At 41.3% G+C, this 15571-nt stretch overlaps 1 protein-coding gene across 17 annotated transcripts in view; it reads left to right on the top strand.

Moving 5' to 3' along the window:
- CADPS (calcium dependent secretion activator) overlaps positions 1–15571 on the top strand; it is a 489813-nt gene that overhangs the window by 110820 nt on the left and 363422 nt on the right. For all 17 annotated transcript variants that reach the window (XM_045385957.2, XM_045385961.2, XM_045385964.3 and 14 more), the window contains exon 3: positions 9508–9840. In XM_045385957.2, coding sequence (XP_045241892.1) covers positions 9508–9840 — 333 coding nt within the window. The remainder of the gene's footprint in view (positions 1–9507; positions 9841–15571) is intronic.

Raw genomic sequence — 15571 nt, 5'->3', positions numbered from 1 at the left:
GGGGGATAAAGCTTAGGACAGCCACCATCTCTGGCACCTGAGTACAGTCTCAGCCTCAATGGAACCATTTTCAGGAAGAATGTAATGGTTTCTTAATGAAACATTAGGCTGCTTTTTACCAAAACGGGGGGAATATATGCTCAGCAGACAAAACCAGCAGATATCCTCCTTCCAAATTCTCTCTCTTTCACATACACACACACTCCACCCTACAATGCCACAACTTCACATTCCAGTTTACCAACAGCAATGACATTAAAAAATAGTGTAACAGCAGTAATCTCAAAATGTTCTAGGATTTCTGTACTTTAAAAAGTCAGTTTTTGATATTGGTCTTGTTTTGCTAAGGCAGTATATTCATTACTTGGTATCCACAGAGCATTAGTTCCGGGACTTCTCAAATACAAAATCCTCAGATGCTCAAGTCCCTGATATAAAATAGCATAGTATTTGTGTATAACCTATGCACATCCTCTCATATACTTTTTTTCTTTTTTTTTTTTTTTTTTTTTTTGAGTCAGGGTTCCTTCTGTCACCCAGGCTGGAGTGCAGTCATATAATCACAGCTCACTGCAGCCTCAACCTCCTGGGCTAAAGTGATCCTCCCTCCTCAGCCTCCCATATAGTTGGACTACAGGTGCATGCCACCACGCCAGACTAATTTTTGTATTTTTTGTAGAGAGAGGGTTTTGCTATGTTGCCCATGATGGTCTTCACCTCTTGGGCTCAAGTAATTCTCCCACCTCAGCCTCCCAAGTAGTCAGGACTATAGGTGCATGCCATCATGCCAGACTAATTTTTATACTTTTTTTTTGTAGAGAGAGGGTTTCACTATGTTAATCAGGCTGGTTTTGAACTCCTGGGCTCAAGTAATCCACCTGCGTTGGCCTCCCAAAATGCTGGGATTACAGGCATAAGCCACCATACCTGGCCTTCTCCCTTATACATTAAATCATCTCTAGATAGCTCATAAAACCTAATACAATGTAAATACTATGTAAATTATTGTCATACTATGTTGGTTTTACTTGTATTCCTTTTTATTGTTATTTCTTATTTTTTATATTTTGGATCTGTAGTTGGTTGAATGCATGAACGTGGAATCTGCAGATACAGAGGGCCAAGTGCTGCAATGATCTCTCAGCATGCTATAGTAGTAAATATCATCTTTTAATAAATGAAAGGAGAGAGGAGGTGCTATTCCTTTTCCATCTGTGCCCATCCAGCCCAGTCTGAGCAAAGCTAGTCACCCTTAAGAGCAAGTTGGTGAGGCCTGGGCCATGAGTGGGGATGGGAGAAAGGAGACCAAGGTCCCTGTGGCTCTCAGGAGCACACAGGTTTATTTTTGTCCTTTCCTGATGGCCCTGATTGTCAGAGCAGATCAAGCAGGGCAGCAGATTAATCCATTAATCTCTTCAATTCTGGCTTTCAGGGCCAAGGGCTGGGGGCTGGGGTGGGTGCTCTGAGATCTGGCCCAGCAATTCTGTCTCACACCCCTCTTCCTGAGATACGGCATCAGAGAGCCATTTCTCTGTGTTCCCCACACCTTTTCTAACTATTTTTAAGACAAATGTCCAAAATATAAGCCCTCCCTCTCTCCCTCCCTCCCTCCTCACACTCACCTCCTCATGCTCACCTCCTCACCTCCCTGCTTGATTTTAATTTCTTCACATGCTGGTCCTGGCATCAGAGAAGATAGGTGGATGAAAAAGCTTTAAAAAACTCAGATTCTTCCTGGAAGTGAACATGGGGGTATTTGCAAGAAAGTGGGAGTGTCAAATGTGGCAGAAGACATAAAAATTCATTTCAGGACACTGCATCTGATGTCTGAACTTCAGCCAGTGAAGCTGCTATGATTGAGCTTTGGGGTGTGTGAGTGTTGTTTTGTTTGGTTGTTAGTTTTTTGTTTTGTTTTTTGTTTTTGTTTTTTAATAAATGCCAGTTCATTTTTGTCAAACTAGCTTTGAACGTTGCAACAGACCGAATTCTTTAGTTGCTAGCAACAGAAACCAACTGTGGTTAAATTCAGCCCTAATCATCATCATCATCCTAACAACATCAGAAGCAACAACAACAAAAACAATAGTTTGCTGTTGTTGCTGGTATTGTTGTTATCAGAAGAAACAGCTAAGCTTCAGAAAAGAAGGAAACCAGAGCAGTTTAACTTCAGGAAGCCAGACAGTAAGATATAACAGACACTTCATCATTGGGATAAATCTACTCCAGCCCAATCCATTCTCATGCCAACCCACTCAGAATGTGAACTCAAGAAGTAGCGGTCTTATTGACCAAGCTCAAATTCCAACCCATCACTTGGCTAAAGAAGGACAAAGTCCTACAATTGACAATTCCACTGCAACTATGTGCAATGGGAAAGGGGTTCTTGGAAGAAAGACTGAGGTACTATTATCAGAAGAGGAAGAACAGTTGGCAGGCAAAAACTGCAGGTTTCTTCTATGCAAGAAGACATTCTGTTTAGTTCTTATGGTCGAACATTTTTATTTAAGAGGAGTATAAATCAGGTCACACTGGCTATTTTTCTAAAATGAAGCAATATATTTTCTAATAAGTAGAATGGCTACAACTACTCCACGGTATCTGAGATACCATGATAAACAGGTACATCCCTAGACAAAGTCACTACCCACTCTAAAGCATTGATTCTTGTAGGGAAAGCCCAGCAAGGAGGAGGCAGGAGGCGGAAGGCAGAGTGATTAAAAGGATGAGTTTAGTGTCCAAGGCCAGGTGCCGTTCACATCTGTAATCCCAGTACTTTGCGAGGCTGAGGTGGGAGGATCACTTGGGGCCAGAGGTTCAAGGCTGCAGTGAGCTACTCCAGCATGGGTGACAGAATGAGATCCTCTCTAAATAAATTAAAAATAAAAATTGTGCCCGACAGAGGTGGGTTGAGTTCTAGTCCTGTTACACTCTGACTGTGGTACCTCAGCCAAGTCTGAGCCTTAGTTGCTTCATCTGTAATAGGGCCTTCCTTGCCTAATTGCTCTCAAGACTAAATATATATACCTGGACAGTTCCATTATTAATATATTGAGGTTAGAATATATTAATATATTAAGGTTAGAAACGAGCATAGTGGTATGGTGTCCATATGCTGCATAGAAATAGAAGAAGATAGTTGAAAGTTGATAGAATCAGTTCACTCCCTGGGCATGGAGGAAGGGAGGTGCAAGATGGAGCAGGGAAGAAGGATATAGAAAAGAGAAAGGAAAGTACTTTTGCTCCTAACCTAGCACCACCTACTACAAGGTCATGGTCCTAGATCTGCTTCTGAAACTGTGCCCAGAATCCTTTACTTTTTGGTGAAGAATATTTTGAAGACTTGAAAATACATTTTATTTTAGAAATGAAAATGCACCTTGCCTCAAAGAAGGTAAAATTTGTATTTTTCCAGGTAGAAAAGGTGTGTTTCAAATGACCGTGAAAGTAAAACATGCCCACTATAAAAATAAAACAGACAATGTAGAAAAATCTCTGCATTTACATGGTTAAAAAATACTTACAATCCCATCATCCTACATAACCACAATTAAACTTTGGTTTACATCTTTCCAGGTACTTTTAATGTATCTATGCATGTCAAGATAACTATTTGGCTTGCATATTAAGGTGGGAAATTACCACAAACTATTAAGAACCCACTTCTTTTATTTAACACAGTTGTTTTCAGTCTCCTTCCTACCTTTACAAAGGTCACACAAATGACATACTCTCATCAGTAAACTGTCTTATTTCCTATGGTATTCGAAATCCAGATCCATGCTCCTATCCTCCAATCCCACCTCACCCTGGAAGGCTCTGGTCCATGATAACCATATATCACGGACATCTTTGAATGCTAATGAAAAAATATGTATCTTTTTTCATGGCTGCATGATATTCCATTTAAAAATAACAGCTAACTTGTATTACATTTAGCCTGTAGTAGGCAACAGGCTAACCAACTTGCAGGCATAATATCACTGAATCAGGATTCAGGGCTCACCAAAATCCTACAAAGGAAGGTTTTTATAACCCCCATTTTAAAGGTGAGGAAATTAAAGCCCAGGGAGATTAAGTAACTTGCTCAGGTGGCAAAGCTAGCAAGCCACAGAGCCAGGATTTGAACCCAGGTGTTCTAATTCCGGGGCCCATCCTCCTAACCATGATGTCTACCCCTTTCATTATTTATGTGTCCATTTGTTAATAGCAATGAGGTTTGTGTTTCTTGTAAATATTATTTACTCCAACATCTAGGTGTTTTTCTTATTTATGTTGAAAGGATATGCTTTTTCAGAGCAGGAATGAATCTGCCCTGGCTTCTCAGCCTATCAGCAAGCAAATGGGAGCTAGGCCAACCTCATCCGTAATGTGAACAGTCACTAAGTACTGATGTGTTTGTGTGTTTCTAAAATGACCTTGAGGTTGTTTGGCTCTGGTGATGGAGGGAAGGACTGAAGGATGAGGTCGAGTTGCTGAATGGACTGTCCTTCACAATTCCATATTTATTTGTTTATCTTCCATCTCTCATTATGACCTGTCTGGAAGTTGGCAGAAAAGCGGGGAGGATTTATGGATGTGCCCAAATAGAACTGGGCTTGGGGTTAAAGTCTCTTGTGGCAGCCACTAAAAAGCAAAAACAGAAACAAACACAGATACAAAATACAGACAGAGCTCCCAGCACAATTGAGTCTGAACAGTTGTTTTAGAGACACACAGGCACATCAGTATTTAGTGTTTGTATTCATTATAGGGTGAGGCTGGCCCAGGCCCCACTTCCTCTTTGACAGACTGAGAAGCCAAGACAGATAATGTGCCTGGAAAAATACTTTCCTGCTTCCACCTTCTCTCCTCATGGCTGTCTTATCTCCCTTGGGCAATTCATCTTCACTGTCTCCCCAATCTTTGGCCTCCTTCCTCCATGTTCTTGTCATTCCAGTCATCTCTCCTCTTTCTAGGATCTGGCAGTTGTATCTTAACACAGGACAGATAGATCCCTCCACTTTTCAAAGTCTTCTCAGTTTGATCCTCATCAAAGAAGAAAGGCTGGATTCCTGTATTGTTTACCATGAAGGAGAGTGAGATTGGTGGAGGTTAGGTGACTTGTCTTCCACTGGTAATTCAGAAATATTACTGAGAAGCTACTACGTACAAAGGAAGGGGCTATGTGAAGCAGATGCTATGTCCAGGATTCAGGGTTCGCTTGATATGGTTCAGCTGTCCCCAGCTTTGTCCCCACCCAAATCTCATCTTGAATTGTAGCTCCCATAATTCCCACGTGTCATGGAGGAGATGTGTCTCCCATGTGTCACCAGTGAGAGGTAACTGAATCATTGGAGCAGGTCTTTCCCATGCTGTTCTCATGAGAGTGAATAAGTCTGAAGAGATCTGATGGTTTTATAAAGGGGAGTTCCCATGCACATGCTCTCTTGCCTGCTGCCATGCCATGTAAGACGTACCTTTGCTTCACTCTTGACTTCCACCATGATTGTGAGGCCTCCCCAGCCGTGTGGAACTGTGAATCCATTAAATCTCTTTCCTTCGCAAATTACTCAGTCTTGGATATGTCTTTATTAGTAACGTGAGAACAGACTAATACATCACTCAACCAGTTACACCAGCTGGGACCCAAGTGCCAACATCTTTATTTCTTACCCCTTGTTATCAGGTCCCATGGAAAATCTAGCTTAAGTCTCTTGTTTTAAGAGACCGATATACTGTGTGCTGGTTTCCATTTGACCTTCTCACCCCAATCCAGGCATAGTCTCACTCCATATTTTTCCAGCTAGAGGAGTCTGCTTTGCTCTTATAGTTCATTCACTCATTCCGCAAGTATTTACTGAGCACCAGCTACATGCCAGGCACTGTCTCAGGCACTAAGAAGTAATAGAAACAAACAATGACAACCCTGCCTCCCGGGAACTTATAGTCTAGCTGGAGATCAGATATTTACCAAACTGTCACAAAAACAGTGGCAGATGGCAGCTCTGGAAGGGCTTTGGGAAAAAAGAATCTGGGGCTGAGAGCTTATAACTGAGGCGCATTTCGGGTTTGTGGGATACTGCTGTGCATAGATGTAGAGGAGAGTATAGCTTCATTGGTGATTGAATGTTTTCATGTCACCCCTTGTGTTTATTAGTGCTGACGACAAAGGTTTAACCCCATAGTGTCCCCACTGCCATCACACTCACCTCTTCTCCTACAAGCACCTCTCAATTGGCCTCCTTGCCTATTTTCTTGGCTCCCTTCAGTCTGTTTTCCACATTAAAGCCAAAGAATGTGAACTGGTTTGTGCTGTGTCCCAGCTTAAAACTTTCAATGGCTTTCCAGTGCCCTTAAAATGAAGACCAACAACCCTAATCCCCTCCTCCTCCTGAATACCTCCTCTTCCTCAATGCCTCCCTGGGCTCTCTGGCCCCTCCCTGCCCATCTCACACCTATCACCCCCAGCCCTCATTGCCACAACCACACTGACTCCACCTTATTTCCTCAGGCACTTGGGGTCTTCACATGTATTTTTCCTTCTCTCTAAAATAACTTACAGTTCTCCATTCACCTATCCATCTTTCACACATCATCTCAAAGGTGTTTTCTTTCAGAAAGGCTTTCTTGACCACATATTAGAATAGATTCCTAGCTATAGGTTCCTGTGGACCCTTGTCTTGAGAGCACTTTTTCCAGATCATAATCATATTTGCATGGTATTATTAGGATTATGTCAGTTGGACTCCATGAGAGCTAAATCTGTGTCTTCCTCACCATTGTATTCCTGATACCTGGTCCAGTGTCTTCTACCTAGGGAGTAACCAAAGAAAGGATGAATGGCTTCATGGAGAAGTTTATAATCATTATAGTTAAAAGGATAGCCCCAAATGTTATAGTTCAACTCCTTTGATGTATGGACAAAAAATTGGGGAATCAGGCTAGGCATGGTGGCTCACACCTGTAATCTCAGCACTTTGGGAAGCTAAGGCGGGTGGATCACTTGAGGTTGGGAGTTTAAGACCAGCCTGGCCTACATAGAGAAACCCCATCTCTACTACTAAAAATAATAATAATAATGCAAAAATTAGCTGGGGATGGTGGCGGATACCTGTAATCCCATCTACTTGGGAGGCTGAGGCAGAAGAATTGCTTGAACCCAGGAGGCGGATGTTGCTGTGTGTGAGCCAAGATCACACCACTGTACTTCAGCCTGGGCAACAAAGTGAGACTCTGTCTAAAAAAAAAAAAAGAAAAAGAAAGAAAGAAATTAGAGAATCAGAGAGGGGAGATGATTTACTCAAGGTCACACAGCAAGTTAAAGGCAGAGCTGGCCTGAGATCATGATTTACAGCTTCTGCCACAATGTTCCATTGCCTCTCCAGAGACTTCCTCCACTAGCCTAAAAGTGCTGTTGTTTGAGATCCGTAATGTGTTGGTTAGATGGAGAAACCATCCCCATTAAGTGTTACAGGTTTTCAGGTGAATTATTTAGCTCATTAAGACTCATAAGGCCTGAGGATTCATTTGAAACTTTTTTGTCTATAATTAATTTTCAAATTAACTCTAAGGTCTCATCTGAGTACCAGTTCCCACTCACAGGGGGGCAGGCCATGGCCTCTACCCTGTGAGGCAAACCCTCAGCCCTCCTTTCTAAATTAGTTCATTAAAGTCAACAATAAACTGGAGCCTTTTTTACAAAAACATTTCTCCACCCCAGAAAGGCTTTGCAATGAAGCATGAGGCAATGAGACGCCCCCAGGCAGTGCTGTCTCATGGCCAACAAGTGCATTTCCTGAAATCTGACAGGGGAATGAACGTTTGCTCTGCCTCTTGAAGGATATTTATGCACCTTCTGAAGTGTGACCAGGACACAGCTCAAATGTGTCAGATGCTTCCTCTCCGTGAATATGAAATGGCGGCTTCACTGCCTTGTATTACACCCCAGAACCGTGTAGCTCATGTAAGCTTCCGAATGGTGGGCAGTGGAGCGAAAGTAAGACATTCTTAATAGAAAGCTTGGTCCCAGGACTCAACCAGGCAGCACCAGCAGACCAACCAGGGATTTTCCACCAGGCGGAAGAGGTTTTCATTAAGCAGGAGAACTCTGCGGGAAGGAAGGTAACCACGGTGAAGTAAAAAGACTATCCATTGGTAGTTAGACAATTTGAGTTACCAAAGGAAAGTCCCTTCCCCTCTCTGAAGTCTCGGTTTTTCATCTACAAAATAAACTTAACATAATACCTATGTTCACCCTTAATTCACTTTTAAAGTGTCAACTGCTGAAGACATTCTAGGACCTGAAGACATTGCAAGGAACAAGGACACATTCCTTGCCCAAGTAGAGTTTACATTTAAGGAAGGAAGATAGATAATTAAATATATGTTTACCTGATACTTGTATACTTCCAATTAAAAGTGTCATTGAAGGGATAAAAGGAGATACAAATAGTGGTTAATGTTTAACGCTATGTGCCAGATATCATGCCAGGCATTTACATATAATAATAATAACAGCAACAAGTGTAATATGGGCCAGGCACTATTTTGTGTGTGTTTTACATGTTAACACATTTAATCCTCATTTAAAAATACATACTGGCCTGGCCAACACAGCAAGACCCTGTTTCTACAAAAAGTTTTAAAAATTGTCAAGGCATACTGGCACACACTTATAGTCCCAGCTACTTGGAGGCTGAAGCAGGAGGATGGCTTGAGCCCAGGAGTTTGAGGTTGCAGTGCATCATGATCACCACTGAAGTCTGACTTAGATAACAGAGCAAAGTCCTGCCTCTATTTAAAATAAAAAATTAAATGCTGGGTGCATTGATTCACGCCTGTAATCCCAGCACTTTTGGAGGCCGAGGTGGATGGGTTGCTTGAGCCCAGAAGTTTGAGACCAACCTGGGCAACATGGTGAAACCCTGACTCTACCAAAAATACAAAAATAAAATAAAATAAAATTAGCCAGATGTGCTGGCATGCACCTGTAGTCCCAGCTAATCATAAGGCTGAGGCTGGAGGTCACTTAAGCCTGGGAGGCGGAGGTTGCAGTGAGCTGTGATTATGTCACTGTACTCCAGCCTAGGTGACAGAGCAAGACTGTCTCAAAAGGAAATTGAACATTAAATAAATACTATTATCCCCATTTTATAAATGAGAACACTGAGGTACAAAGAGGTTAACTTGCCCAAAGTCACACAGCCACTAAGGGGCAAGACCTATGCAGCCTGGGCAGAGGTCTCTGTGCTATGTGCTGCCTCTCATGATAGTATCATCTCATTTAACCCTTGCAACAACCTGGTAGGTACAAGTGTTATTCTTATCTTACAGATGTGGACACAGAAGCAGAATGTGTAAGTAACTAGTTTGAGTTTGCACAGCCAGGAGGTGGTAGGGCAAGACGAGACCCACAGTGGTTCCTCCTGGGATGCACGTGAGGTGGGCTGGCCCAGTGTCCAGCCCCAGGAAACTGGTCCCTCTGTGGCCAACTCTCTTACTGTCTTTCCTGTCCCTGTTCTTGCTTAGGTGTTCCTGAAGAGCGACCGTGTGGCCCGCATGGTGCAGAGTGGAGGCTGTTCTGCCAACGACTCCCGGGAGGTCTTCAAGAAGCACATTGAGAAGAGGGTGCGCAGCCTGCCCGAGATTGATGGCCTCAGCAAGGAGACTGTGCTGAGCTCCTGGATGGCCAAATTTGATGCCATCTACCGTGGAGAAGAGGACCCCCGGAAGCAGCAGGCCCGGATGACAGCCAGCGCAGCCTCCGAGCTGATTCTGAGCAAGGAGCAACTCTATGAGATGTTCCAGAACATTCTTGGGATCAAGAAGTTCGAACATCAGCTCCTGTACAATGCCTGCCAGGTAAGGCGTTTCTCCCCTGGGCCCAGAGCTGTGGGTAAGCAGAGCTGCATTCCGACTTCTATGAGATGCTTCTTGATTTTTTTTTAAATGGATTAAAAGTTATTACTCTACTGGTAAAAAGTTGAATACAATTTAGGCTACATTATATTCATGCTTTTCTTCTTCGTAAAAAAAAAAAAAAAAAAAAAAATTCTGTGAGCTCCTAAAAGTCTCAGGGGCCCTAGGCACTGAGCTCATTGTGTCTAATGGGTAAGTTGGCCCTATGAGTAAGGTCTGGTTTCCATGTGTCAAAAGTGCTAAAAATCAATTTTTAAAAAAATATGGTTCTGCCTTTGGTGTTTGCCAGTGGAAGGGCTTGTGCTTCCTCAGGTGGGAAGACAACTGAACTTAGCACCTGCCTGTCAAGAGAAATTTTTTAAAATGGGAAATTTGCACAAGGCCTAATACCTGTATATTAGTCACATCATGAATTTCTGAGTGGTTCTGATAGTGAGAGCTGAGGCTCTGCTTGGGTCCACCCCAAAATGGGCCTGTATTTCCTCTAGATAGAGGACCGGGAAAGCGAGGTATCTCGTATCTTGATATCCTACCTAACCTTAGCATTATATTCATTTATTCAATAAATATTTATTATGTGCCTATTTTGCAGTCTGGAATTCTTACTGGGTGTCTCTTAGGAGCAGTTTAAAAATGCACATTCCCAGCCCCTAGCCCTAGAGATTCTCATTCTGCAGCCTCAGAGCATGGCCCAGGAATCTGCATTTTAAACAAGGGCCTTCCTTCCTGGTAATTATGTTGCCCTTCGCCTTCAAAGAATTATCAGAGAGATTCATCTTTGCCTTGTTTGCTAATATTCCCAGTGTATAAAATCTTGACACATAGTGAATGCTCAGTAAATGTTTATTGAATTAATAAATGGATAATGGAAAATTATTTTAACTAGTAGGTAGGGTCTTATCAACTATGATATATCACCTAGAATTTTCTGGATGCTTTAGTAAGAGTCTGTTTAGCATTTCATAATACAACACATGCATCACATTCAAAGATATTGGTGGTATCTACTTTCATGTCATCCAACTTTAATTGAAAACATTGATTACAAATCTGGAGATGAAAGATTTCTGTGACGGGTCAAAAAGTATTTTGAAATTTCAAATATCAATATAAAATTACATTTAATCATTTTTATTTAAAATGTAACTACATCCCACCATGTAGCAGTTTTAGAATGGGATAAGCAGGTGGCGTCAGCCTCCACCATCACTATCACCTCCACCAGCATGTCCACCACAAGAAGGTGTCATAGCTTCCATATTGAAAAGTCATCCACCTGAATTATAAGCAAGATTCCGAATTACAGAGAGAGTCAAGTGTTCCTAAACCTTCTAGGTACAAAATTATTCTAGGGATTAATTTTTCTTCTTATTGCAACAGCTTATCATGCATATTTTCTGTGCTTGCCCAAACCTCAGCATCATTGGAATGAATCCATTGCTATGCCATTTCTTGTCTTATCTCAGTGGCAGGATCATATTTTACTCTTTTCTCCTAAAAAATGAATTAATCCAACTCATTTTACCCTCAACATCTTTTTTGTGAAATAGAAAAAAGTGCAATAATATTAAAGAATATTGTCTTCTCTCCCCAGAATAAAGATTGTACTCTTAAAATAAATTAATCCAACTCATTTTACCCTCAACATCTTTTTTGTGAAATAGAAAAAAGTACAATAATATTAAAGAATAATACCTTCTCTCCCCAGAATAAAGATTGTACTCTTAGCCAAAAAGAATTACAAGATAGGACAGGCACAGTGGCTCAGACCTGTAATCTCAGCACTTTGGGAGGCTAAGTGGATTACCTGAGGTCAGGAGTTCAAGATCAGCCTGGCCGACATGGTGAAACCCTATCTCTACTAAAAATATAAAAATCAGCTAGGCATGATGGTGGATGCCTGTAATCCCAGCTACTAGGGAGGCTGAGGCAGGAGAATTGCTTGAACCTGAGATCATGCCACTGCATTCCACCCTGGGCAACAGAGCAAGACTCTGTCTCCAACAAAAAAATTACAAGATAAAGGAAAGTACTTCTTCTTGGGACAGAGCTACTGTATTTTACTCTCTATTGTTTAGTATTTTACTCTCTATTCATATCTAAATCTGATTATTGTTTCAGGGTTTCATATCAATAGGAATTAGGGCAAAAGAAGATATGTAATTTATACATACAAAAATACACATGAATTCTAAATATATGGTTTTGATTTGTATGTCTTTAGTAATCTAAGTTTAAGGAGTGTATTGGCAAATGAAAGTATTTTAAAAGAAAGAAAACATTGGTCATGATAATATTTCACAACATGTAATACCCATTTCTATGACAACATAGAAATGGCTATTCTCCAAACTTACTGTGGCAATAAATTCTTAATGCAGCCTTTCTGTAATCTGTCAGTTTGCAGCAGAACACCTTTATAATGGGAAAACTTTTTGACCTAGGAGCTCCGCCTTTAGGAATTCATTACAAGTAGGTACTCAGAAGTGTGTGCAAGAGTGTGAAGTCCAAAGATGTTCATTGCAGCCTTTTATATGACAGTGAAAAAATGGAAACATGCTTAATTCCCAACAGTATAGGATTAATTAATTAGATTTTGATTTAACCATACAAGGGAATATTAATTATCCAATAGAACAGCAATAAAAGAATTGTTAAAGAAGAAAGCTTGCCATGTGGGAAAATGTTCCTTAGATATTGCTGAGTAGAGAATCTGGCTGTGAAGCACAGTATGCAGACACAGTCCCATTTCTATGGGAAAAAAATGATGGAAAAAGGTACTAGACAGGCAAATAACAAAATGTTAACTGTGCTTATCTTTAAAGGATAGGATTATGGTTGATTTTTATGATTTTCATTTATACTTTTTTCTGACTCCAAATTTCTACCTTAAACACAGTTATTCTGTAAATGAAAACAAATACCAAAAGTCTCAACAAAGAAACCATCAGAACAATGAGATATGAAGAAAATTATCTTCTGAATTGTTTTCTAGACTTCTAGACATACCACCTTCATGATTTTTGCCATTTCTGAGTACTAACTACCTGTATGATTATTTAATATTTCTTATTAAACCAACTCCCAAATTCACCTTTTTTGGTTTTTGTTTTTTTTGGGAGATGAAGAGTCTCACTCTGTCACCCAGGCTGGAGTGCAGTGGCACAAGCTCGGCTCACTGCAACCTCCACCTCCCAGGTTCAAGCGATTCTCATGCCTCAGCCTCCTGAATAGCTTGGATTACAGGCGCACCACCATGCCTGGCTAATTTTTGTATTTTTAGTAGAGATGGGTTTTTCCATGTTGACCAGGCTGGTCTCGAACTCCTGACCTCAGGTGATCCACCCACCTTGGCCTCCCAAAGTGCTGGGATTACAGGCGTGAGCCACTGTGCCTGGCCCCAAGTTCACTTTTTAAACCTGTCATTATTTTAGGTAATGTACATAAAATCACAGCTTTGATGTATTCTTTTTACAAAAAATAATATGCATTAAAGTGAAACCTAACTATTAAAATAGAAACTTTTCATTGGCTGGCCCTCTTAGATCATCTCACACCACAGTGAGGCAGAAGGCATGGTGATAGTAGCCAGTGCCCTGATGCACTGAGGCTGGTGGGACAGAGCTCTCTGACTCCATCCCTGAAGATAGCCCCAGACTGAGCACAACGGCATTCATCTGAAGTCTGCATAGGCAGGCAGCAAAGCAGAGATTTAATTTACCTCCCTCCTCTTTCCTTGCTGGCAGGCTGTATGTAGACAGGCAGCAAAGATAGTGTACCTGTCATGCCTTACCATCAGGTGTCTGAAATTATAGATTTACTCACTTTCTCGCAGACTACACTCTCAGTTCTGCCCAACTCATATCAACTCACAGGAGCAAGAATACAGAAATTATATTATATCACTTTCATTCTCACTCTGCTGAAATTGTTTCTTGTTTAATTTTTTATTTTCCAGACCTTCTTCTCCTTACCAAACAAAGCAATTTCTAGGTGCTTCCCAAACCCAAAATGTGCTTAATGTTTTCCTCTTATGCGTATCATATCCTAGGGGAAGCTGTAATCGGATTTCTGCTGCTGCTTTGTGAAAGTTCCCATGCTCTCTCTTTATAAGGTTCTGCCAGTAACTGCCATTTTTTCTCAAATGAGAAATGACATTTATCAAAGGGTGATTATATCAGTTGCATATCAGTTGTCTGTTGTAACATGAACCATGTCTATCAAAACATAAGAGAAAAGCAAGAGAGTTTAACAAGTGTCTCTGAATTTGCACACGGAGTTTCTTAGCGTCTATTCTGTTTCTTTGAGAATTAGTGGATAAATCTCATAGAAGAAGTTCATACTCAACATAATATCCAAAGTAAAATGGCAAATTTTATTATGAATCAGTGTTGTTTTTATTTTTCATAGACCCTTGGGAAGGTGCAGTCAATTATGTAGCTATTTGAGTTGAATTCTAAAGGTAACTCAAAAAATGTAAGGTAGGCTGAGCACACAGCTCCATTCCAGCACTTTAGGACACCGAGGTGGGAGGGTTACACAAGTACAAGAGTCTGAGACCAGCCTAGGTTCCACCTCTACAAATAATTTAAAAACTAGCTGGGTGTGGTGGCATGTACCCATAGTGCCAGCTACTTAGGAGGCTGAGGTGGGAGGATCACTTGAGCCTGGGAGGTCAGGGCTACAGTGAGCCATGATCTCACCACTGCACCCTAGGCTGGGTAACAGAGTGAGACCCTGTCTCAAACAAAATTATTTTTATTTTTTTAAGATGGAGTCTCGCTCTGTCACCCAGGCTGGAGTGCAGTGGCGCAATCTCGGCTCACTGCAAGCTCTGCTTCCCTGGTTCATGCCATTCTCCTATCTCAGCCTCCCGAGTAGCTGGGACTACAGGCGTCCACCACCACACCTGGCTAATTTTTTGTATTTTTAGCAGAGACAGGTTTTCACCGTGTTAGCCAGGATGGTCTCGAACTCCTGACCGCGTGATCTACCTGCCTCGGCCTCCCAAAGTGCTGGGATTACAGGCATGAGCCACCGCGCCTGGCCAAAAAAAAATTTTTAAGTGAGATAATTTCAGAATAGGTTGTATTATCTGAGAAATGAAGCTAAGACAGACCTGCTTTCCATCTTTATGAAATGCAAAGCTGACAGCAATGATGATGATAATATGATATTTAAAAACATTTTCAAGATGCACCATCTCTCCTCTTTCCCTTTAGTGACCTTCAAATTTGGTGTAAATTTGATTCTCAGTGGTACCAGCTGTCTGCTACTTTCTACTCCTCTTTGTAAGTTTGTGAGTTATCCTTAACTACCTCGTTCAAAACTGTGTGGATATTTTCCCCTGAAAAATACCTCAGAGGTGCATTTTAGAAGGAATAGGGTCTACATCTTCATGTATTTTTAAATGCAAATAGACTTCTTAGTGAAGCAATCCAGCTAATTTTGAAGAGATGTGGTCAATATGAGCTAAGGATGTCAGTTGTATCTCGATGTTTCCATTCTGCTCTTTGAAATGACATTTCTAGTTTTTCTGTTACTGATCACACTCTTCCCTTCTAAACTAAGTGCAGCATGACTCCAACTTTCTCCTTAGCCATTACATGTGCCCAACTGGCAGCAGGGATAACATCCACACTCCAACTAATAGGATATGACAATAATCTCTTCA

This window comes from Macaca fascicularis, chromosome 2, assembly GCF_037993035.2.
Source record: "Macaca fascicularis isolate 582-1 chromosome 2, T2T-MFA8v1.1".
NCBI classification, from domain to species: domain Eukaryota; kingdom Metazoa; phylum Chordata; class Mammalia; order Primates; family Cercopithecidae; genus Macaca; species Macaca fascicularis.
The sequence above is the reverse complement of the archived record's forward strand: the minus strand, read 5'-3'. Positions and strand labels throughout refer to the sequence as shown.